The sequence below is a fragment of the Mauremys mutica genome, chromosome 2, assembly GCF_020497125.1.
Source record: "Mauremys mutica isolate MM-2020 ecotype Southern chromosome 2, ASM2049712v1, whole genome shotgun sequence".
Lineage (NCBI taxonomy): Eukaryota > Metazoa > Chordata > Testudines > Geoemydidae > Mauremys > Mauremys mutica.
In genome coordinates this window covers 55,319,869-55,340,990 of record NC_059073.1, presented here as the reverse complement: position 1 = coordinate 55,340,990, position 21,122 = coordinate 55,319,869, and the positions used below count along the sequence as shown (strand labels likewise).

General features: G+C 46.4%; 1 protein-coding gene across 1 annotated transcript; it reads right to left on the bottom strand.

Annotated features, from left to right (window-relative positions):
* Positions 1-650: 650 nt before the first annotated feature.
* IL7 (interleukin 7) lies at positions 651-19,561 on the bottom strand. The gene is made up of 5 exons (XM_045008055.1): positions 19,154-19,561; positions 13,439-13,578; positions 10,781-10,867; positions 3,276-3,431; positions 651-1,811 (listed from the first exon to the last, which is right to left on the bottom strand). The coding sequence occupies exons 1-5, from the start codon at positions 19,161-19,163 to the stop codon at positions 1,662-1,664; spliced, it is 543 nt and encodes a 180-aa protein (XP_044863990.1). The 5' UTR covers positions 19,164-19,561; the 3' UTR covers positions 651-1,661.
* Between the last annotated feature and the right edge of the window lie 1,561 nt (positions 19,562-21,122).

The following is a 21,122-nucleotide window of genomic DNA, read 5'->3' as shown; positions in this document are numbered from 1 at the left end:
GTCGGGGGGATAGGGACCCTCTGAGAAAGGATTTACTTAGTAGGCCTAAGAGAAAGGGGTCTGACTGGGAAGGCTGGAGAATGAAAAGCTTGGAAAAGCACAGTAGGAAGTAGTCCTGGGGTGAGAGCAGTAAAGATGGTGTAGCCGCAGACCTTAACTGCTTGCTACAGGCCCTTGGCTGGAACCCAGCATACAGGGTGGGACGGGGTTCCCCTAATATCAGTGGTGTTGCTTGGGGCACTGAATGGGGAGACTGCCTGAGTCACTGCAGGACTGACATAGTCAGGGTAGCGAGCATGAGGACTGCCTGATGCTGCTTGTGCAGAGACTTGGAAAGACTCCCTCTGAAGGGGAAATCGCAGTGTGGCTTGGCTGGCGCGCTGAGTCACAAAGCAGCCAAGGTGTGACTCAATCAGTGAGAGCTGAGCAGCAATGGTGGAAGAGAAGAAAAGAGGCGCTGAACCAGGCGGAGTTAATCGCCAGGAGGAGGTGCCACACAACACTGAGTAGAGCCCATGTGACAGTCAGTTAACCTTAACTACAGTGGCATTATCAGCTCTGTCTATAATAGTCTCATATACCAAAAACTAGAACAGAAGCAATGATACCAAAAGAGACACCATTTTGTTAGATATATTAAAAGTGGCTTTTGTTACAAAAGGAGTAGTAATATCTAAGTAAGAAATTGTGAGGTATAAGCAACTAATAAATATTTATAAATTCATCAAAAATTAAATATGAACATATAATTAGTAAAATGCCAATATATTATTCTCTGAAAATACTCATACATACCTTAAGTCATGTCTGTTTCATGTTAAATACACTATATAAAATATATACACTAAAGTCATCACAATTAATGTGAGCTATTCTAACTATTCCTGCAGCTAACTGTGATTACCAAATCCACAATGCTAATATTTTCTCCAGTCAGCCGATCTTGCTCATGTTCAGGAGCTACCCTTTTCCTCATCCTCAGGCCTTACTCTGTCTTGCCTCTAGCTACTTCAGCAGCATCTGTGCTAGATCCCTCCAAAACTGATACCTCTTCCTAGGCTGTGTAAAAATAATTCACTCCCCTATCTTTTTCTGGCACGGACCTGGTTCCATTTTTTGGCCTCAAAAGCAGCTTGCAGATCCCATCAGATACCAGTACTTCAAATATTATTGCATCAGCAGAACTGGCTCAGGAGCCATTCTTACCTAGCATAACTGTTAGTTTTGATCCATGATGTAGTTATATAAAACATCATATTAATTTGACATTTGGCTTTCTTTGCCTTTTCCAAGATTATTTGTCATAGTAGGCACCTCACAAGTTTCTTCTCACCTTAAAGTCATATAAAGTTACTGAAAAAACATGACCAAGTACTTGTAGATAGCTACAAAATCTAAGTGTTTTTCATCGTGTGAAGGTGGGGCTACAGCATTCTGTTCTGTTTGTCTTTGCTTCCAGTTGTGTTGTTAGCTTCCACTTCTTGAACTTTAGAATTTGTTGGTTTCCAATGGCTTTGTCCCCAGGAACAAGGTATTGGATCTTCTCGTCAGGACTTTGGCAAAAAGTATTTATGTAAGCAGACAGAGATACTTGAAGATTGCATGTAAAGTGCAAAGCAATGGCACTTTGAAAAAACAGATAGGATTGCATTTTAAGGTTTTTACCTAGCAATTTCTTTTTCAAACTTATTCCAGCAGGATCTAAGACTAGCTATAGTTTCCTTTAGTTCACATAATTCTTGGCAACATTTTTTCTTGGGGCTTTGTGCCTCTAGTGTGTCTTTGCTGGGTTGTGTAAGCAATATGCAAACCTGTAAAAGAACAGTTTTAAATTGTTAATCGAGATGAGCTTATGTTCCTTTCTGCAGAGAAATACTTTAAAACATAAAACAATCAAATATATATCAATAAATGTAATTATCCTAACTGAGCCAGAACATTGGGCGACTCACAGTAAGGCCATAGAATCTTAGTCACTTGTGATCACAGTCCGATCAATACCACTAGCGGCACAGTGCCTCTTTACACCAAACCAGAAAACTCAGTTTTGACTTTGAAGGAAGCATGCCACATGCTGAACTACCAACACATCTTCCTATAGCATCCAGCGGTGCTTTGAAGGTTTCACATGCAAGTACTGACCTTGCCTAATCCTTGGTTAGTTAATTAATATAAAAAACCCAAATCCAATTTCAGTAAAAACGTTGTTATCCGGCATGTTGGGTGAAGGGTGTGTGTGTGTGCCAGTTAATCAAATATGCTGGTTAACTAAGAGTTATACTTTACCAATTGCAGGGGGTGTGGGGTGTGGAAAGGGGTGTGGGCTCCAGGGTGGAGCCAGAAATGAGGGGTTCAGGGTGCGGGAGGGAGAGTCTGGCTGAGAATTGAGTGTGTGAAAGGGTGAGGGCTCTGTCTGGGGGTGCAGGCTCTGGGGTGGAGCGAGGGGTGAGGGGTTTGAGGTGCAGGAAGGGGCTCTGGGATTTGGGAAGGAGTGTGGGTGCAAGAGAGGGCTCAGGTAGGGATTGGGATAGGCTCTGGGAGGGAGTTTGGGTGCAGAAGGGAGCTTGGGGCAGGGAGTTGGGGCACAGGAGGGGTTTCAGGGTGCCAGATCTGGCTGGCACTCACCTGGGATGGCTCCCTGCAAGAGGCAACATGATGTCCCTGCTGCTCCTAGGCAGAGGCTCAGCTGGGCGGCTCTGTGCGCTGCCTCCGCCCGCAGGCACCGCCTCCACAGCTCCTATTGGCATCGGTTCCTGGCCACTGGGAGCTGTGGAGTCAGGGAGTAGGGCAGGGGCAGCGCACAGAGCCCCTGTGGCCATTCCTCCACCTAGGAGCAGCAGGGACATCATGTTGCTGCTTCTGGGGAGCCACACAAAGCCAGGTAGGGAGCCTGCTTGCCACGTGCCAACTGGACTTTCAACCAAGATCAGCAATGCCAGTTTATAGAGATTTCTGGTGGGTAAAGTGCCAGACTGTTCAGCTTTTACTGTACTATTAAAGGGTGAAACTGAAAAATTATGGTTCAAAAATATTATCAAAGTACTTATTTTGAAAAGTGTTAATGCTTACCATAGAATCTTTCCATAGATGTCAATGGGCTTTACATCAGAGGCTTAAGCTCTGTATCAAGGGGCATATTATATGGGGTGAGTTTTATAATGTTTCATTTTGGTTGATGGTAGTAACCGTCTATCCTGAAGAGACTTGAGAGCAATGTCCTTCCTTCTTTATATAAAAATATGCAAGGTAATTTGTAGGCTCTCCCAACAACTTACCTTTCTATTTTTGCTCTCTCTATCACATCTGCAATGTAGAATTTCTAATGTCATACACGAAACCCGAGCAGTTTGCCATCTGAAATCTTTGTTGATCTTTTTTTTATAAAAGAACTTAAGCATGTCACATGCCATATTCTGTAATGACCTTATTTCCTATGAAGAAAGAAATAAAGAAAAGATGCCTTGAGTTTGAGTTCCCTTAGATTTTATATAATGGTTGGCTGTCTTAAGCTGTTTCAGTAGGCATTAGCTTGTTTAGAAGCTGCTATGCTGTTCTCTTCCAATATATCATGTGACTAACCTGACTAAATTTTCAGATCCTTATACTGTATGAAGCATTCCTAGATGTGTTGAATTTAGTCTGCAATTACAACTGACACTGGTGGGGTTTGATCTTATCTAAAGCAAACTAATATATCAAATTTTAAAAAGTGATTTTGTGGTTATGACAACTACCTACGTGTGAATTTATGAACATTAATATGTATAGTAATGAGATTCCGCCTCCGCCCCCCATTAACAACTTTGGCTTCTACATGGGGACAATGTCTGCCACAACATTATTTTAGAAATACTTCTTACTAGAAAGTGCAGATTATTTTGTAAAAGATATCTTACATACATAGAATTAAAGATCAATATCTGAAGTGAAGGTGTAGTTGTATTGGTAACAACAGAAAAAATATTGGTAGGAAAATAAAACAAAACATTTGAAAGATTAATTTGTACTTGTTAGCTAACTGACACAGAGAAGGCATCCTGTTCTTCATTCCATATTGGATGAAAATATTTTTAAAAAATCAATATTTTGATAAGTGAGTATAATCTCTGTAGTATGAGATATTGGCTTCTTCGGAAACAGAATTACTACTTAAAGTTTCAAATAAAAATCAGGTACTTGTGTGCAGTATGCATACATTTTAGGCCCAGAAAAGATTAAAAGGAAATTATTTTATTAGCTCTTACGAGCCCACTGTGCTTGGCTCTGTACAAACATGGAAAAAAAGATGGTCTCTGCCCCAAAAAGTTTATAATCTAAATATAAGAAACTGATGGAGACAGACTGACAGGGAGAGGAAGGGGGAGTACAAGAAAAAAAAGAGACAATATTGGTCAGTCTGATAGGCTGTGGCCTCAGCTCACCAGCAGTCTAACCATTGTCAAGTTTTAAAATGAACAGTTCTATAATACAAATTCTGAATACCAGGACTTGCTGTGATTACAACATAACAGTCCCCATCAGCAGAATTTGTTACACAGAGATTGGATTATACAGAAAAGAAATCTACAACACACGAGCGCAAGGAAACTCTGGGGGGAAAAAAAAGGGTACTAACCTTTCTGTAACTGTTCTTCGAGATGTGTTGCATATATCCATTCCAATGTAGATGTGTGTGTGCCCCGAGCACAGCTGTCAGAAAATTTTCCCTTAGTGGTATCTGTCGGGTCGGCTCTGGTGTGGTCTGGGGCCGTGTGTTCATAGCATTGGTATATAGGGCACTGCCAACCCCATACCCCCTCAGTTCCTTCTTTCCAGCCAACTCTGATAAGATGGGTGGGACGTTGGGTCTTGGAATGGACATGAGCAACACGTCTTGAACAAGTTACAGAAAGATTTTCTTTTTTGAGTGATTGCACATGTCCATTCCAACATAGGAGACCCCGGCAGTTGTACAGGTGTCCCTAGACTCTGTTTGTCAGAAGCTGGGAATGGACGACAGGGAATAGATCACTTGATGATTACCTGTTCTGTTCATTCCCTCTGGGGCACCTGGCATTGGCCACTGTCAGAAGACAGGATACTGGGCCTTCTGTAGGTATAGGGTTCGGAGTTTATTGACATGCTGACTGCAACACAGATTGGTCAAATCCAGCATTGTCCCTAGCCTGCTTAGTGATGGCATAATGAGAAGCAAATGTGTGCACTGACATCCAAGTTGCTGCGCTACAAATGTCCTGAATAAGGACCTGGGCTCAAAACACTGCTGAAGACGCTATGTGTCCTTGTTGAATGAGCGGTTATGGTGGGAACACCTGCTAGTTTGTAACATATGCAAACACATGACATGATCCATGATGAAATTACCTGAGCTCTGATGGAGAGACCTTTCATCCTGTTTGCAACCTTTACAAACACCTGGGTGGATTTCTGAAACTGTTTGGTCCTTTCTATGTAGAAAGCCAGTGCATACCTAACATCTAAAAAGTGGAGCCTTTGCTCTTCCCTGTGGTATGTGACTTCGGATAGAAAACCAGTAGGAAGATAGCTTGATTACTATGGAACTGGGAGACCACCTTTTGGAAGGAAAGCTGGGTGAGGACACAACTGCACCTTATCCTTAAAGAACACCATGTACAGTGGCTCCAAAGTGAGGGCACGGATCTCTGAAACTCTTCTGGCTGAAGTAGTGGCCACTAAGATGGTCACCTTCCAGAAGAGGTATAGTAACGAGCAAGTTGCCAGTGGCTTGACCCCATGTCCTTCCTGATAAGAATTGTGCTGATGTTGCTGATACATGCATTTTAAAAGAGCAGGATGTGCCCCAGGAATATCTATTTGGGGTCTCAAGGCTGCAAACTCTGGAAAAACCCACACCTGGTTAATCAATAATCAGAAGGAACCTCTTGCTTGACCATTGAAACTGCATACTTAACAAGTTTTCTTTAAGAGACATGTCATTCTATTACTAATGTATAAATAAGGGGGAAAAGTCTGAGGTAGTTGGACTCGTTTGAGACTTTTCTGGGATTCTCCCTCTGGATACATCTTGTGGTCCCCACCAGCAGACAGAAGAAGATTTGGCCACCGGAAGCCTGCTGCTGTGTCATTTGAGAGCCAAACTCAGCTTTGATAATTATCAAGGGCTGTGGGTGTTTTACTAATCTGTTGCAGATGTGTGTAAGTGCTTGAGACTAAGTAAAGTTTAGCTTTAAGTGAATGCACTCTTGTGTTGTCCTGTTTGTGCCGGCCATCTATTGATTGGACGGCCGTGTCTCCCCTGATTTATTTCCTGACACCTTCTCGCACAAAGTAAAAGTTACCAAGAGCTTTGGGTTGACAGAACCCTGGGTAACCGTTGCACCTGAGGATACAACCTCTCAAAGCCCTTAAGGAAATGATTAGAAAGATGGATCGGTCATCCAAGGGTGAAAAGCAGAGATTGCTTCCAGGTGGACTCTAATCAATGCCACGGTTAAACTCTAATAGACTGCAGTCTCAAGTGCAGTAAGTACACTAGAATGAACAGCAGTGATGATTGCATAGGCAAGACACCCTTCTGGGAAGACCAGATAGCAAGCCACTTCCATTCTGCTAGGTAAGTCGCCCTGGTGGAAGCTTTTCTGATTCCTAGTACAACCTAAAGGACCTGCTCCAATCAGGCTAGTTCTGTGGGGTTTAGCCATGGACTTTCCAGGCTATCAGGTGGAGGGACCCAAGGTTCGGGTGGAGCAGATGACCGTGGTCCTGAGAGATCAGGTCTGGATGTAGAAGTAGTGGGATTGGTGATGCCACTGAGAGGTCCAGCAGAGAGGCGAACCAACGCAGGCAGGGCCAAGGCGGAGCTATCAGAATGACCTGCACTTGGTCCCGTTTGATCTTCATCAGGACTTTGTGCACAAGTGGAATAGGAGGGAAAGCACAGAACAGGTGACCTGTCCATGGAAGAAGGAAAGCATCTGAAAGTGACTCGAGGCTGTGACCCAAAAGGGAGCAGAACTGGTGATACTTCCTGTTGTGCTTTGTTGCAAACAGATCTACCTGGGGATTCCCCCGCTGCTGGAAAATGACCTTCATGACATCTAGGCAAGGGATCACTCATGGTGATCAGTCAAGGATCTGTTGAGCTGATCTACCTGCTCGTTTTGTGCTCCTGGTAGGTAGGAGGCCTCATGGTGAATCGAGTAGGTTATGCAAAAATCCCACAACCGAACTGCCTCCCAACACGGGGGGAGGCATAGAACATGCCCACCATGTTATCTGTTAGAACCAACACATTTTTGCCTTTAACATGAGGCAGGAATGCCTGACAAGCCAGGAGGACTGCCCTGAGCTCCTTGACATTGATGTCTACAAAGAGCTCTTCCGGGGACCACAGGCCTTGAGTTCTGAGAGGACCCAAGTGAGTTCCCCAGCCCAGTGCTGATGCATCTGTGGCCAGGGAGAGTGACAGATGGGGCCATGAAAATGGGATGCCCTTGCAAACTGCCAGTGGGTCCTGCCACCAATGGAGTGAGTTGAGAACCGGGCGAGGAATCATAAGGACCATATCCAGATGAGGGCAGTTTGGCTGGGAAAGGTCTGAGGTGTAGTCTCGCGTATATACTACATAAGTACATGTGGCCATATGACCCAAGAGTCTCAGGCAACTCTGGGCCATTGTCACTGGGCGATCCTTGAGGCATGCTATGAACTCCATGACTGCTTGAAATCACCTTTCTGGGAGGAAAGGTCTGGCCTGGACAGAGTTAAGCACAGCTCAGATAAACTCTATCCTCAGAACTGGGGTAAGGGTAGATTTCTGTGTATTTATAACCAGGCCCAGGTCCTGGAAAGTCAACTGGATGAGGTGGATGCTGGGCTCCCCGAGCCCTGGTTTGGCCTATGACCAGTCAGTCATTGAGCTAAAGATACACCTGCACCCCTTGGCTGCTACTACTCAAGAAGGCTGCTACTACTGCCATGCACTTTGTAAAAACATGGGGTAGTTGACAGGCTGAACAGGAGAACTGCAAATTGGTAATGCACGTGATCCACTATCAATCTGAGGAACCTCCTGTGACCCTGAAAAACTGGTGTGTGAAAATAGGCATCTCTCAAATCAAAGGTGATGTACTAGTCTCCTAGATCCAGGGAGGTGATGATGGACTCCAAGGAGACCATGCAGAACTTTAGCTTCTTGAGATAACTGTTAAGCTGGTGCAGGTCCAGGATAGGTCTGAGACTCCCCCTTGTTTCTTCCTAACCCCAAAAGCTGGTAGTAGAACCTGCAACCCCTTAAATTCTGTGGAACCTCTTCCATGGCTCCCACCTGCAGGAGCAACTGCACCTCTTGGGCCAGAAGTTGCTTGTGAGAGGAGTCCCTGAAGAGAGAGGGGTGAGGTGGGAGGGAAGAACTGAATTGAAGGGTATATCCCACTTCTACTGTGCTCAGTACCCAATGGTTTGTAATAATATGGGACTATTGTCCGGAGAAGTGGGACAAGTGGTTCACAAACAAAGGGTAGGTTGGATCCAAAGTTTCTGTGACTGGTACGGCATCCTCAAGCGCCAAATCAAAAGGCCTACTTAGAGCCCCCTGAATATCTGGGAGGAGCGGGCACTGACGTTGAGGAGGACTGGGGTGAAGGCCTCTGACTGAAGCCTTTATTTCTCTTTCTCTGAGAGTCCTGCCGGGCCGGCAGAGGGAAGAACCAGGAGAAATGTTGGAGCCTATAATGCTTCTCAAAGACACTGAGGTGTAGAAACCCAGGGACTTCAGATTATCCCTGGAGTCCTTGAGGTCACGAAGCTTGATGTCTGTCTGCTCTGAGAAGAGTGAAGTGCCCTCAAAGGGAAGGTCCTAGAGGCTCTGCTGAACCTCATATGGGAGGCCTGAGACTTGGAGCCAGGAACTCCTACACATGACCACTGTGGAGGCCATGGACCTGGTCTCTGAATCCTCAGCATCCAGGGCCACTTGTAGGGAGCCTTTGCTACGGACTTCCCTTCCTCCACCAAAGAGGAGAATTCCCATTTGGCCTCTTGGGGCATCGAGTCCTTAAACTTTAACAAGGAGTCCTAAGTGTTAAAGTCACATCTGATTAGTGATCCTGAGCTGCAAACCGCCAGTTGAGTAGACCTTCTTTCCAAACAGGTCTAGCTTTTTTGTGTCTTTTGCTTTGGGGATAGCCCCTGGTAACCCCTATCACTGTCGCTCATTGGCAGCGGAGCCACCAGATATCCTATTGGGGTGGGGGTGGGATGAGGATACAAAAACTCATATTCTCTAGCTAGGACAAAGTACTTCTGTTCACCCTTCTTGTCCGTAGGAGGTAGGGACACCAGGGTTTTTTTTGGGTCCATGATGGCTTCACTGAGGGGAAGGGTCATAAGATGTCCACCAAAGAGTGGGAGGACTCCTGAACCCCCTCAGCCTGAATGCCCAGGTTTTGGGCCACTCTCTTTTAAGAAGCTCGTGATGGGCCTTATAGTCATCATGAGAGGGTGACATGTCAGCTCCTGTCATGGCCTCATCAGGAGAAGAGGAGGAGGAAGCTTGCACTGGCAGGGAGCACTACTACTCCTTGCTTTTGGCACCGGACAGGTTACATGATGTTGGCTCCTGGTACTCGGTACCAGAGCCTGGATCAGGCTCTGCTTGAAGAAGTGGCAGCACTCTTCCCTCGCAGGCCACCGAGTATGAGCACCTCCATCGAGGATCTTGCATAAAGGGAAATGCCCAAAGGTTCTAGAAGAACCACTTTGCAGGCACCTGCCTCTAGCCAGCAGGCCAAGCAGTCAATGGTATGGCCTGGCCCAGGTGCATTGCAGGATAGTGCCGACTGCACTTGTCTGTTGGGGCTGGCTCCTATGGGAGATATACGACTCCACCTCCGACTCCGAGGACAAGAAGTCTCTGTCCAGAGACCACAGAGGAGTAGTTCCCATCGGTGCCAGTGAACAGTGTCAAGGCAGGGAACACTGGAACTGGACCATCACAGTCAGCTTCCCTTTATACAGTACCAAGGGCTGTGGAGTGTCCCAATGCGGGTCGCACTCTGTTCTGGTCTCCATGCCTGGCCATCCTAGGGGTCAGGGAATGTCCTATCTTGACTGGCATCTTCTTTTGTTTTTTCCTCAGCACCAGAGATGCTGAACGTTGCTGAGGTGCCCAGACAGTGGCAGGAGTGCTCCTCAGTGACACCAAGGTGCTTGGTGCTGAGTTTGAATGGCCTGGCTCCAATAGCGGTCCAAGCACTGCTTCTATTAAGAGGGACTTCAGCCTAGTATCTCGGTCATTTTTGATACAGGGCTTGAAGTCCCTGTGACTCTTGCAGCACTCCCAAACGTAAGCTTCCCCTAAGCACTTAAGGCAACTGGAATGTGGGTAGCCCAGAGGCATAGCCTTGCTGCAGGAGCCACAAGGCTTGAAGCTCAGCCACCAAGGCATGCCTCAGTACTGGGAGCGGAGGAAACTAACTAACAACTGCAAGAGAAACTTAACCAACTATGAACAAAACGATATGTATAGAAAGAGAGGAAACAAAGTCCACTGAGGAAGATTTGCAAGAGAAGGATAGAGCATTTCCAGCAACCATCATGGGTGGTAAGAAGGAACTGAGAGGACGTGGTCAGCAGTGCCCTATACACCAACGCTATGGACGTATAGCACCAAAGGGCACCAGAGCCGACTTGACAGATACCATGGAGGGCATATTTTCTAGTAACTGTGCTCAGGGCGCACACACACCTACATTGCAACCGACATGTGCAATCATTCAAAGAAGAAGTTGTCTTTTACCTGAGAATCATTGCAGAAAAACGCACTGGGGTTTTCATGTCTTTTATTCCTGCAGCACCTGTCACGATACTCTTCAGACATATTTTCCTATAACAGATCATATGTTAAATAATGTAACGGTGTTCAAATCAAGTTGGCTTGGTTTCTCTTTCAACAGTTGATGAGCTTAACTCCTTACACTGCTTTTTAGGATGGCATCAAGAGTAGCAGTGGAAATAGAGAGTGCTGAATTTTTTCTTGGCAGGTAAGCTAAGGAGGAAATAATTTAGCTATAGTTTGCAAGGGTAGCTATTTATAATTTTGAAACTACAGATTCCACTTAATTACTTGATTTCTTAACAGCATTTTTTTGTTGTATTTTTGTTTAAAGTTTATTCTCTTAAGAAATATACATAAATTGAGATTTTCCAAGGCATCTAATGGGATTTTGGCATGCATCTTCTATTAACATGAATAAAAGTTATGTCTAAATCCCCTAAATGTCTTCAGCTGTAAGTCTTGCCCCTTTGCGCCACCATTTTTTCCCTTTGTTTCCTTCTTCCACACCTTTATTTATGTCATCCAGACACTTGTAATAACTTCTTGATCCCAATGGAAACACATTCTCTCCCTTTGTTCTTTCCAACCCCCCTCAAAAGTCTCTCTGAATCTTGCAGAAGAAGTGTGTTAAGTCATATCAATATTATGCCTTCCTATATTTTAAAAAATACAAGAAAGGTTTAGTCATCTCCATCCTTTGGGTTTCTCTTTGTATTTTTGTTCTAACTTTGTCAGTGTTTCAGAAGCACATCTGAACAAAACTGACTTCAAACTTTGGAAACAGTAGATTGTGTAAACAGGGAGGTAGTGACTCAACACAAAACCCTAATGAGTCAAATATTCAGAGACCTAAAACAATTAAGAGAGCATCAAACAGCTGTTTGCTTGCTGAAATGCTGAAATTCCAGCCAGAAAGGCCAGACAGTCCTCAGCTCCGCCTGACTTTTCAAATAGCTTCACAATAATCACTCTGGTTGGTAGGTAGGTAGGTCACTGGGTGGGACAAAAAGACAGTGGATGAAACCCTAGCCCCACTGGAGTCCATGGCAAATCTCCCCTAGACTTCAAGGGGGCCAGGACATACCCACTATCTGCCTGTAGTTAATGTCTGCAGTCACCAGATATGGAGCAAAATCACAATGAGCATTGCCACACACAACCTCTAATAGAAATCATATTTTACTCTTGCCATTCTTTTAAACTCGGGGGGAATGATTATGGGAACCTTGGTTCTTGAGAATTTAAGAAACACATACCATAGTTTGGGGGAGAAATCAACATTATTCTCGCTCTGTGGTGACATTGCTTATTGATAGTCATCAAAGTTTTTATTTTATTCTTAATATTTTTGTTCTGTGAACCACTGCACTTATAGAAATCTAGATCAAATTTAGCCTTGAGCATAACCTTGCAAATCCTGCTCTGAGTCAGACTAGACAGAAATTAGTAACTAAAAGAAAAGTAATAATATCTTACACACATTGCAGCAGAGTGGTACTTATCAGAACTATTAATTATGGTGGCTTGGTGAGTGTAATGGGGTAAAAGATCCTTCTGCCTCTAGGTTCCAGGTTCAAACCAGAACACAGGTTATGTAGAAACTGAAAGTTATTTGCTATCACTATGTGATCTCCGGCAAGAGGCTAGAGGACACTTTCTACCACACAAACAGTATTACTAACAGTTCTTGCTGATAATTTAAGCAGACAGAGAAGCATTGATTAGATATGGAGACTGAACTAATCTCTCCAGAGCTGGGGTAACACACATTGGCTGGGAAATGAGGGAATCTGCATAATAGGTGCTGGTGCTACCCCTATTCCGTGAGGACTTCAGATTTCAATATTCACAATCCCATACCTTTCATGAGCACTAAATTCACAGCTCCTTAAATAAAAATTAAATAGCAAATACTTTCATTTTTTCCTAGCTCCTAACGACTAGGAATGATTCACTTGATGTAGAGAGCTGTTGACTTAAGCATTCCATTTAATGTGCTGGCATAAAGATATAAAATACTAGATTAATGGTCTGGGTATGTCATTCTTCCCCTTAACTGGCCTTTCACATGGCTTTCAAATATGGTGATTATTTCCAGTTTGGATCATTGTCAGCAATGAGAGGTAGAGCTCAAGACTGAGGGCCAGTTTTTTTAAATGCTGACTTTGTGCATATATTCAACAGAGGGCATAAAACTTCAGGCAAAGTTATAAAGAGATGCAAATTATGGGTCAGATTATGTAGCCTCTACTCATATTGAATAGCATTTACAAACGCAAGTAGTCTCAGTGACTTCACCACAACTACTATGTAAGTGCTCTCCAATGGGATTAGGTGTTACACAATCTAGACCTAAATATTTTATATCTCTAACTACCTGTTGCAAGGACACGATCATCTGAGTCAAATCATTTGCACCTGCAAATAACTGCATTCACAGTTAGGTGTGAGTGCAAAATTAGAGGCTGCATCGTTATGTCACCTAAAAAAAAACTGCACACCCATTTTAATGTGTGCCTTTCAATGTGACATTTAGCATGAATTAACCTTAAAATTATTCACAAACAGATCACCTTTACTTTTAAAAAAAATTTTAAACAAAAGAATATGACTACCTACCAGCAATTCAATATCGTGGCTTAGGATATTCTCATACTTTTCACGTATTACAGTTGTATTTTCCATCACACAAGTAGATGAATTTACTGGCAACAGAACTATGAACAGTGGCAGAATCCCAAACACAGACCTAAAAAAAACTAGATCAACATCAACAACATCAATTAAGTATATTTTTAATACCACGGAGTATGCTCTATTAACTGTTATATAATGAAGTCTCTTATAGTAACTTATCTGGGATTTATTGTTCAACTCTACCAAATAACTGATACATTACAGTCCATTTTGGGTATGAAATGTGAAAATGCCTTTAAACATACTTTTCTGACAAGGTATCTTTTAAATGCATTTTCAGAGTATGTTGCCCTAGGGGTATTAACATAAACTTAACTAATGCTAACAAAAGTAATAACTATGTTGAGGGGACAATAATATCCTTTTGTGTATTGTTAGAAATCCTGAAGTACTACAGTATATAGCAGGTGAAGTATACAAGTTTGCAAGTATAAATAAAGTTTTGCAAGTTTTAAATATTTGGATTTGGGGCAGGAGGGTTTAAAGTAAAGTTAGTGCTCATGAAAGACACTATTTGCCCTCCGCTGGGAAGGTCGGGCCCCTCAAAGAGTCATTCAGGCTGCCAGTCCTAGAAACTAAAATAGCCTCCATGTGCCAAATCTGCTTTGATTGAAGTCAATGCAGAAATCCAACTGAATTCAATGTACATGTAACAGTTATTTTGTAATATACGTTTTGCCACAGCTCCCTACCAATGGACCTTAATGCTATCTTGGAAGGATTACCTCTAGTAATAAGAATATAGCTCAGTCTTCATGCCCCCTCAATCCCTCTCTGCTGATGTTGTCAATTGTGGTAATGTTGATTGTGGGGTAGACAGCTACCCTGTAGAAACTGAACTGAGAAACTCTTTTCATCGCTGTTAGTCAAATTTCACAGTCTTTATTTGGGCAAATTTCCCTTTGACTTTAAATGAGAGTTTTGCTTGAGTAACAGGCAAATTCTTTATCCCTACCTTAGGTATTTCGAGGGCACCCATCACCAAAATCATAAGTCATTGAAGAGCCATCCAAGGGAAATAATTTATGGTCACTAACAGTCAGGGCTGGATTTAAACAGGTCAAATAAAGGTGAACGGCTCAATATCTCATTACACATTCCTTGACCTACTCAGGTCCTAAGAACATATATACAAGAGCACATGTAACACACATTGTCCAGGACGTCTGGACACCTAATTTAGGCCTGTGGATCACACTAGCTGGCAGGGTGCCTAAAAGTTAGGCATTGCAATACTGAATCTAAGTCTCCTCAGTAGAGCTAGCCCTAGGCACCTGTCTGCATCTTTAGGCTCCTAACTAGCTTTGAAAATCTGGTCCAAAGTGCTATGTAATCCCTTGAAATTAAAGACATAAATATAGTAAATGTAAGGCTGTAAAAATATGTCCCTGATCCTGCACTCAGACCTCTGACTTCTACAGAATCATAGAGTTTAAGGCCAGAAGGATCACTAGATCATCTAGTCTGATAGCTTGTGATATTCAGGAGACCAACACTGCCCCGCACTGCCCCTATTCTAAATTTAGGGTTCAAAGTATTACAGCCCCCAGGAATTTAGATTATTATGATGCACCAATGGCAGAAGCCCCTGTATTGGTAGGGAAATGATTAAGTAAGATGTACCCAGATAATCCTGGGAAGTGACTGGCACCCATACTCTGCAGAGGAAGTCAAAGGAAACACAAGGTTGCTGCCAATCTGACCTGGGGAAAAATTCAGTTAGACTCTGAGCATATGAGCAAGAACCAGCCAGGCAAGCACCCGAAAAACAGAATGCTCAATGCCACCCCAGAGCCCTGGCCCACTCCATCCAGTGTCCAATCTCCAGCTGTGGCCATCTCTGATGCTTCAGAGCAGGGGTGGCCAACCTGTGGCTCCAGAGCCACATGCAGCTCTTCAGAAGTTAATATGCGGCTCCTTGTATAGGCACCGATTCCGGGGCTGGAGCTACAGGTGCCAACTTTCCAAAGTGCTGGCTGGTGCTCACTGCTCAACCCCTGGCTCTGCCACAAGCCCTCTCCCACTCCACCCCTTCGCACCCCTCCCCTGCCCTCACTCCTTCCCCTCCAAGCCTCCTGCATGCCACGAAACAGCTGATTGGGAGGTGCAGAGAGGGAGAGGGAGGCACTGATCGGCGGGGCTGGCGCTGGGAGCAGGTAAGGGCAGGGCCGGCTCCAGACACCAGCCTACCAAGCACGTGCTTGGGACGGCACCTTGGGATGGGGCGGCACTTGGGGTTTGTTTTTGTTCTTTTTGGTTCGGCCCGGCAGCGCTGGGGGGAGGCGGGACTTGGGAGGCGTGGCGCCGTGCTGGGGGCCGGGGACTTGGGTGGTGCGGCGCTCAGCGGGGGCGGGCTTCAGCAGCACGGTGCTCGGGAGGGCGGGAACTTGGGCAGTGCAGTGCGGTGCTCGGGAGGGGCGGGGACTTGGGCGACGCGACGCTCAGGGGCGGGGACTTGGGCGACGTGACGCTTCGGGAGTGGGGCGGCGCTCTTTGTTTTCGCTTGGGGCGGCAAAAATGTTAGCGCCGGCCCTGGGTGAGGGGGAGCTGATGGGAGGCTGCTGATGTATTACTGTGGCTCTTTGGCAATGTACATTGGTAAATTCTGGCTCCTTCTCAGGCTCAGAGGAAGGCGACCAAAACAGAATGATAAACCACAGCATGGGGGGGAGAATCCCTTCCTGCAGGTGGCCAGCTGAAGCCCTGAAGCAAACTGGAAGTGAGCCCCAGGGCTGCTGAACCCTACCCCGGCAGACAATCACACTCATACATTGTCCAGCTCTCTCTTCAAACTAAGTTGTTTGCCCCCACAACTCCTACTGAGAGGCTGTTCCAGAATCTCATACCTCTGATGGTTAGAAACCTTCTTCTAATTTCCAGCCTCAATTTGTTCATGGCCAGTTTATATCCATTTGTTTTTGTGCCAACACTGTCCTAAATAGCTCTTTACCTGCCCTAGTGTTTACGCCCCCTTCCCCTCCACACTCCCTCCAATGTATTTATAGAGAGTAATCAGTCTTCTTTTTGCTAGGCCAAATGAGTCAAGCTCTTCAAGTCTTTTCTCATATGATAAGCCCTCCATTCCCTGTTCATCCTAGTAAATCTTCTCTGCACCCATTCCAGTTTAAATTCAACTTTCTTGAACATGTATGACAAGAACTGTACACCAAATTTCAAATGAGGTCTTACTAGTACCTTATATGGTATTAATACTTCTCTAGTTCTACCAGATTATATCCAAGGATTGCAGTTGCCTGTTTCACAGCTGCATCACATTACTGGCTCATAGTCATCCTGTGATCAAGGAACACAGCCAGGTCTCTCTTCTCCTCTGTCACTTCCAACTAATGAAACCTCAAGCTTGTGGCAGAAATTATTATTAGACCTTAGGCATATGACCCTTGCACTTTATACTACTGAATTCCATCCCATTTCTGTTATTCTAATCTTCAAGGTCATCCAAATCTTCCTGTATAATATTCTGATCTTCCTCTGTACAGACCGTCCCTCCCAACTTTGTACCCCCATCAGATTTCATTAGCATACTCCTACTTTCTGTGCCAAGGTCAGTAATAAAAATATTGAGTAAGATTAGTCCTAAAAACCAATCCTTGAGGAATGCCTCTAGTAACCTACCTCCAGTCACTTTTTGGCACAATCTGTTACATTCTCCCCCTTGAACCAGTTCCTTATCCACTTTACAATTCTTATACTAATCCCCATCTTCTCTAAAATAGCTAACAATTTCCCAGTTGTTTCATATTTCAAAAGACAAATAACAATGGTCTAAGTATGTCATTAGTGCAACAGATTCCAACAGTAACATTAAACAAGAAAGAACCACAGCCCTTATAGATATCAGTATATGGCAACAACACTGTAGCCATAGACCTACTTAATCTAGCAATTTGTGATTAAAGATAACCTGCAAAGAAAAAAGAGTTGGGTCTATACCATTATATTATTTTTTTTGCCTCTCTATGATCTATAAAGAAGGCCTGAAAGGTTTGTTGGGGTGTGTGTTTTTACATTAGTAAATTAGGTCCTAATGAACCCATAATACTGATACCATAACAAGAGCCAAGAGAGAGCCAGACGATTGAGAAAGGAAAGGATTTCCAGTCAGATTGTTTATAATTAAAAAAAAAGTGAACATCTATTTATCTGCAATGACTCATTGCTATGTTGAAGGAAATGAAACTTTTAACAAAGTGAACATTCTGAGTGAAAGTGTATGAGTTCATAACTCCTACTTCCTGAAATCCCCAGCCAGCAAGAGTTAATATTCCTGGGAGTTTCAGACAGCGGAAAAAGCCCGTATTTACAAAAAGGAACCTTTAGGCCCTTCAGTGTACAAGGAAGGGGCCAGGCAGGCACACTATCAACGTTATACCACCCAGGGGCAGGAGATCACTTCAATTTCCTCAGCAACACCCTTGCAATATCTGTAGATTAAGTGACAGTAATGGAAAGCTACCAGGTTGTAGCATCCTTCCAGGGTTTCAATGCTTCCAAAAGCCTCCACCAGAGGCTGTTCAGAAGCACCAGCAGGTCCAGTCTGGGCTTTCCCTGCTGTGGCTCAAAGCACTGGGCAGTCAGGGTGGGCTGTGTCCCTCAGCCCTCCAAGCCATGGAAATACCCCATGGGCCTGAAGGAGAGAAGAGTGTATTATCTTCCTGCATCCAGCTTCCCAAAGCAAGCGCATGCACAAGGGGGGGGGCAAGCAGGGGCAGAGACCCCCTAATTAGTGGGGGCACAGTGGAGGGAGGGAAGCAGCTACTCTGGCCGCATGGGGTAGTGCCCTTCCCAAAGCAGTCAAATTTTTATTCTTGCGCAGGCCCCCTGCCCCAGAGCAGGATTCAGCCAGAGCCTGCAAACCCAGGAGTCTTTGTACATCTCCCTCCCCCCTCGACTGGCCAGACAGCTAGTGTGAAAAATCGGGATACTTTTTTTCCTCCGGGGATAGTTGCCTATATAAGACAACGCCCCTAATGTTGGGACAGCTGGTCACCCTATGGCTGAGGAGCCCCTGGCTGGGCGCGTGGGGATCCCCAGAGGCACCTGTTTGATGCCTGCCTCAACTTTGTGCGGGGCTCGGCGCAGCGCGGCCGCCTGCCCCTGGCTTGGCACGGCAGGCCATGGGCAAGGCGCACGCCGCAGGGAGGGGCGGCTCTTCCCTGCAGGAGCCGGGGGGGGGCGGCTGGCGGCGGACCCGCTCCCGGGACGCCAGCCGCTGCCTGGGGGCAGCCGGTTTCCCGTCCGCGGGCAGGTGTTTGCACCAGCCTTGAGGGGGCGGCGGCGGCGGCGCTCCCTTGCCCGCTCCCCAACCCTGGCAGTTCCCAGCAGCGCAATCCTGATTTCCCGACACCAGGCGGGCTGGGAACCGGCCGCTTCCACTTTCGCTCTGAAAAGCTGGGAAATTCCCGGCCGGGGCAGTGGGGATAAAAGCACCTTCGCGGGCGCCGCTGCACCATTGCGAGCGGGAGCTGCCAGGGAGCCAGCGCAGCCGGGTGAGAGGCGCGCGCCGCGGGGCAGCGGGCTCTGCAGGCGGGATGCAAAAGCCGCAGGGGCTGCGCGCCGGGAGGGCTGCAAGGGTCGCCGGCTCGGGGGGCTGCCGCGCGCGCGCGCGCCCCTTACCATGGAACATTGTCCGCAGGGGGAGGTGGAGAGAGCTGCGCTGGTGGCTGCTCGGTCATGGTGGTGGCAGAGGCTTGTGCATGGTGCGAGGCTGGTGCAGAGCGCGAGGGGAGGCTCTGGGAGTGCAGAATCCGCCGGGGCAGGCTGCGCCAGGCGCTGCTGTGCGAAGGAGCGGGCGTTCCCCGACTCACCAGCCCTCCGGCCGCATCTTCCTTGGGGGAGACGCGCTGGCTCCGCGGGGCTCTGCTTTTCCCATGGGACTTCCGCGTGCACAAGTTACTTTCACTTTCTGCTCTGCCCGTGTGGCCCCCGCTCTCCAGCCAAGGCTGCCGACTCAAAGGCTGCACCGCGGCCAGGGGCTGGGCAGGCGCTCGCGCAGGAGGTTCCCCTCCCGGGCGCTCCGCCGCAGAGCAGGTGGGACGGCGAAGTTAGCCCGCTTCCCCTCCCCCCGGCCCCGAAAAGCGCCCCGCGCCCCGAAACCTGCCCGGTCGGGGATCCGTCCGCGAGTCCACCGAGATAGCCAGAGCCTGCGGTCAGAGCGCGGCTGGGGGCGCGGAGAAGGGGGGGAAAGGCAGCGCTGCCCGCCAAAGGCCAGAGTCCCGACACAAGTGACAGCTGGAGGCGCTGCTTGTGTGGCTTGTCCCGGTCCGGGGAAGAGGAGGTGGGATCACACATGCCTTCCACGCCCAGCCCTTCGGGGATCCCAGTGTGCGGGCAGAGGCAGAAGGATGTACCTTGGCAAGGCGCGTGGAAAGAGCCATTCGTTAGTAATCAGGCCATTGGGAAAGACTGGTTTTTGTTGTTTGCTTGGGAGGTTTTTTTTTTATATGTTTGGGGTGGGCGGGCGAGCTGCCCGATCCCGGGCTGTGAGAGCCCCCCACCTGAGGGGCTGCATCCGGCTTGCATCCAATAGCATGTGATTGAAATATGTAACGTGCCGCCGGGTGGAGGTTTCTTGTGGGCTTCCTTGACTCGTTTTCAACGCTCCTGAAAGCGTCGGCCAATCTTTAGTTCGATTGATTTTCCAGGGACATTGTCCACTAGTTTATCTTGCTGGGGTTGTTTAAGTGCAAACGATAGTACTGACTGGAGAGCAATTGCAAAGTGCAGAAAGCAGTTGGCGAGGGGGGTATGCACTCTCATCAATGTGAAAAGGTTTGAAATGTTACGTAGCCAATAAACAATACCTCTCCCAGCGAGTCTGCTTTAGCAGAAAGGCCCGCCCGGTCGTGCAAAGCGCTGGGCGTGCGTGACCCCTCACTGAAATCTGTGGCGCTCTGCCCAATGCCAAACCACAGTAGTCTGCTCACGTGGGTCTACATACAGGGTCGGGGCCTAACATTGATAGCTAGTTACATGGGTCTTGAATGTGAATGAGGGTTTTGCCTGACTAAAACTTTCAAGATTTGGTCCTTAATTAGATCTGTTCATGAGACTACTGAATTCATCACCAGCTTTTATTGGTTTTACTGGGCAAGCATGCCTTCCACCCCACCTGTATTGAAATTTGCCATCTCCTCTGGTCTAAAGTAGCCTGACTTGGTTGATATTCAATTCAAGGCATGGTGCAGGGCTTCTTGGTGGGGGGAAGCAGTTTGCAGAGGGGTTGAAGGAGGTTTAGGATAGGGCATGATTTAGGGTGTTAGCTGGCCTGGCTGTATTTCTTCAAATTGTGGGTGGGGATTACCCTGTTTATGTTTTGTGATTCATAGTAAAGAACTGGGAACCCTTGAGGGGATGAACGCTTTGCATTGTAAGGCCCCAGTCCTCCAAACACTTGTGCATGTGCTGAACTTTACTTACTGAAGTAGTCCTATTGACCTCTGGTGGTACTACTGCTGTGAGTCAAGGTAGGTGTCTGTGTAAGTAATTGTAAAATCACAGCGAAAAGTTGTACCAAAGTCACATATTCACATGCTAGCAAACAATATGTAAAACTTATAAGAGTACTTTATTCAGATGTTCTGGA

Excerpts from the sequence above, each read along its gene's own strand:
- IL7 (XM_045008055.1), bottom strand. Across the intron at positions 10,868-13,438 it reads GCCACGATATTGAATTGCTG|GAAAATATGTCTGAAGAGTA; the intron begins GTAGGTAGTCAT and ends GATCTGTTATAG. Across the intron at positions 1,812-3,275 it reads GAGAGAGCAAAAATAGAAAG|GTTTGCATATTGCTTACACA; the intron begins GTAAGTTGTTGG and ends GTTCTTTTACAG.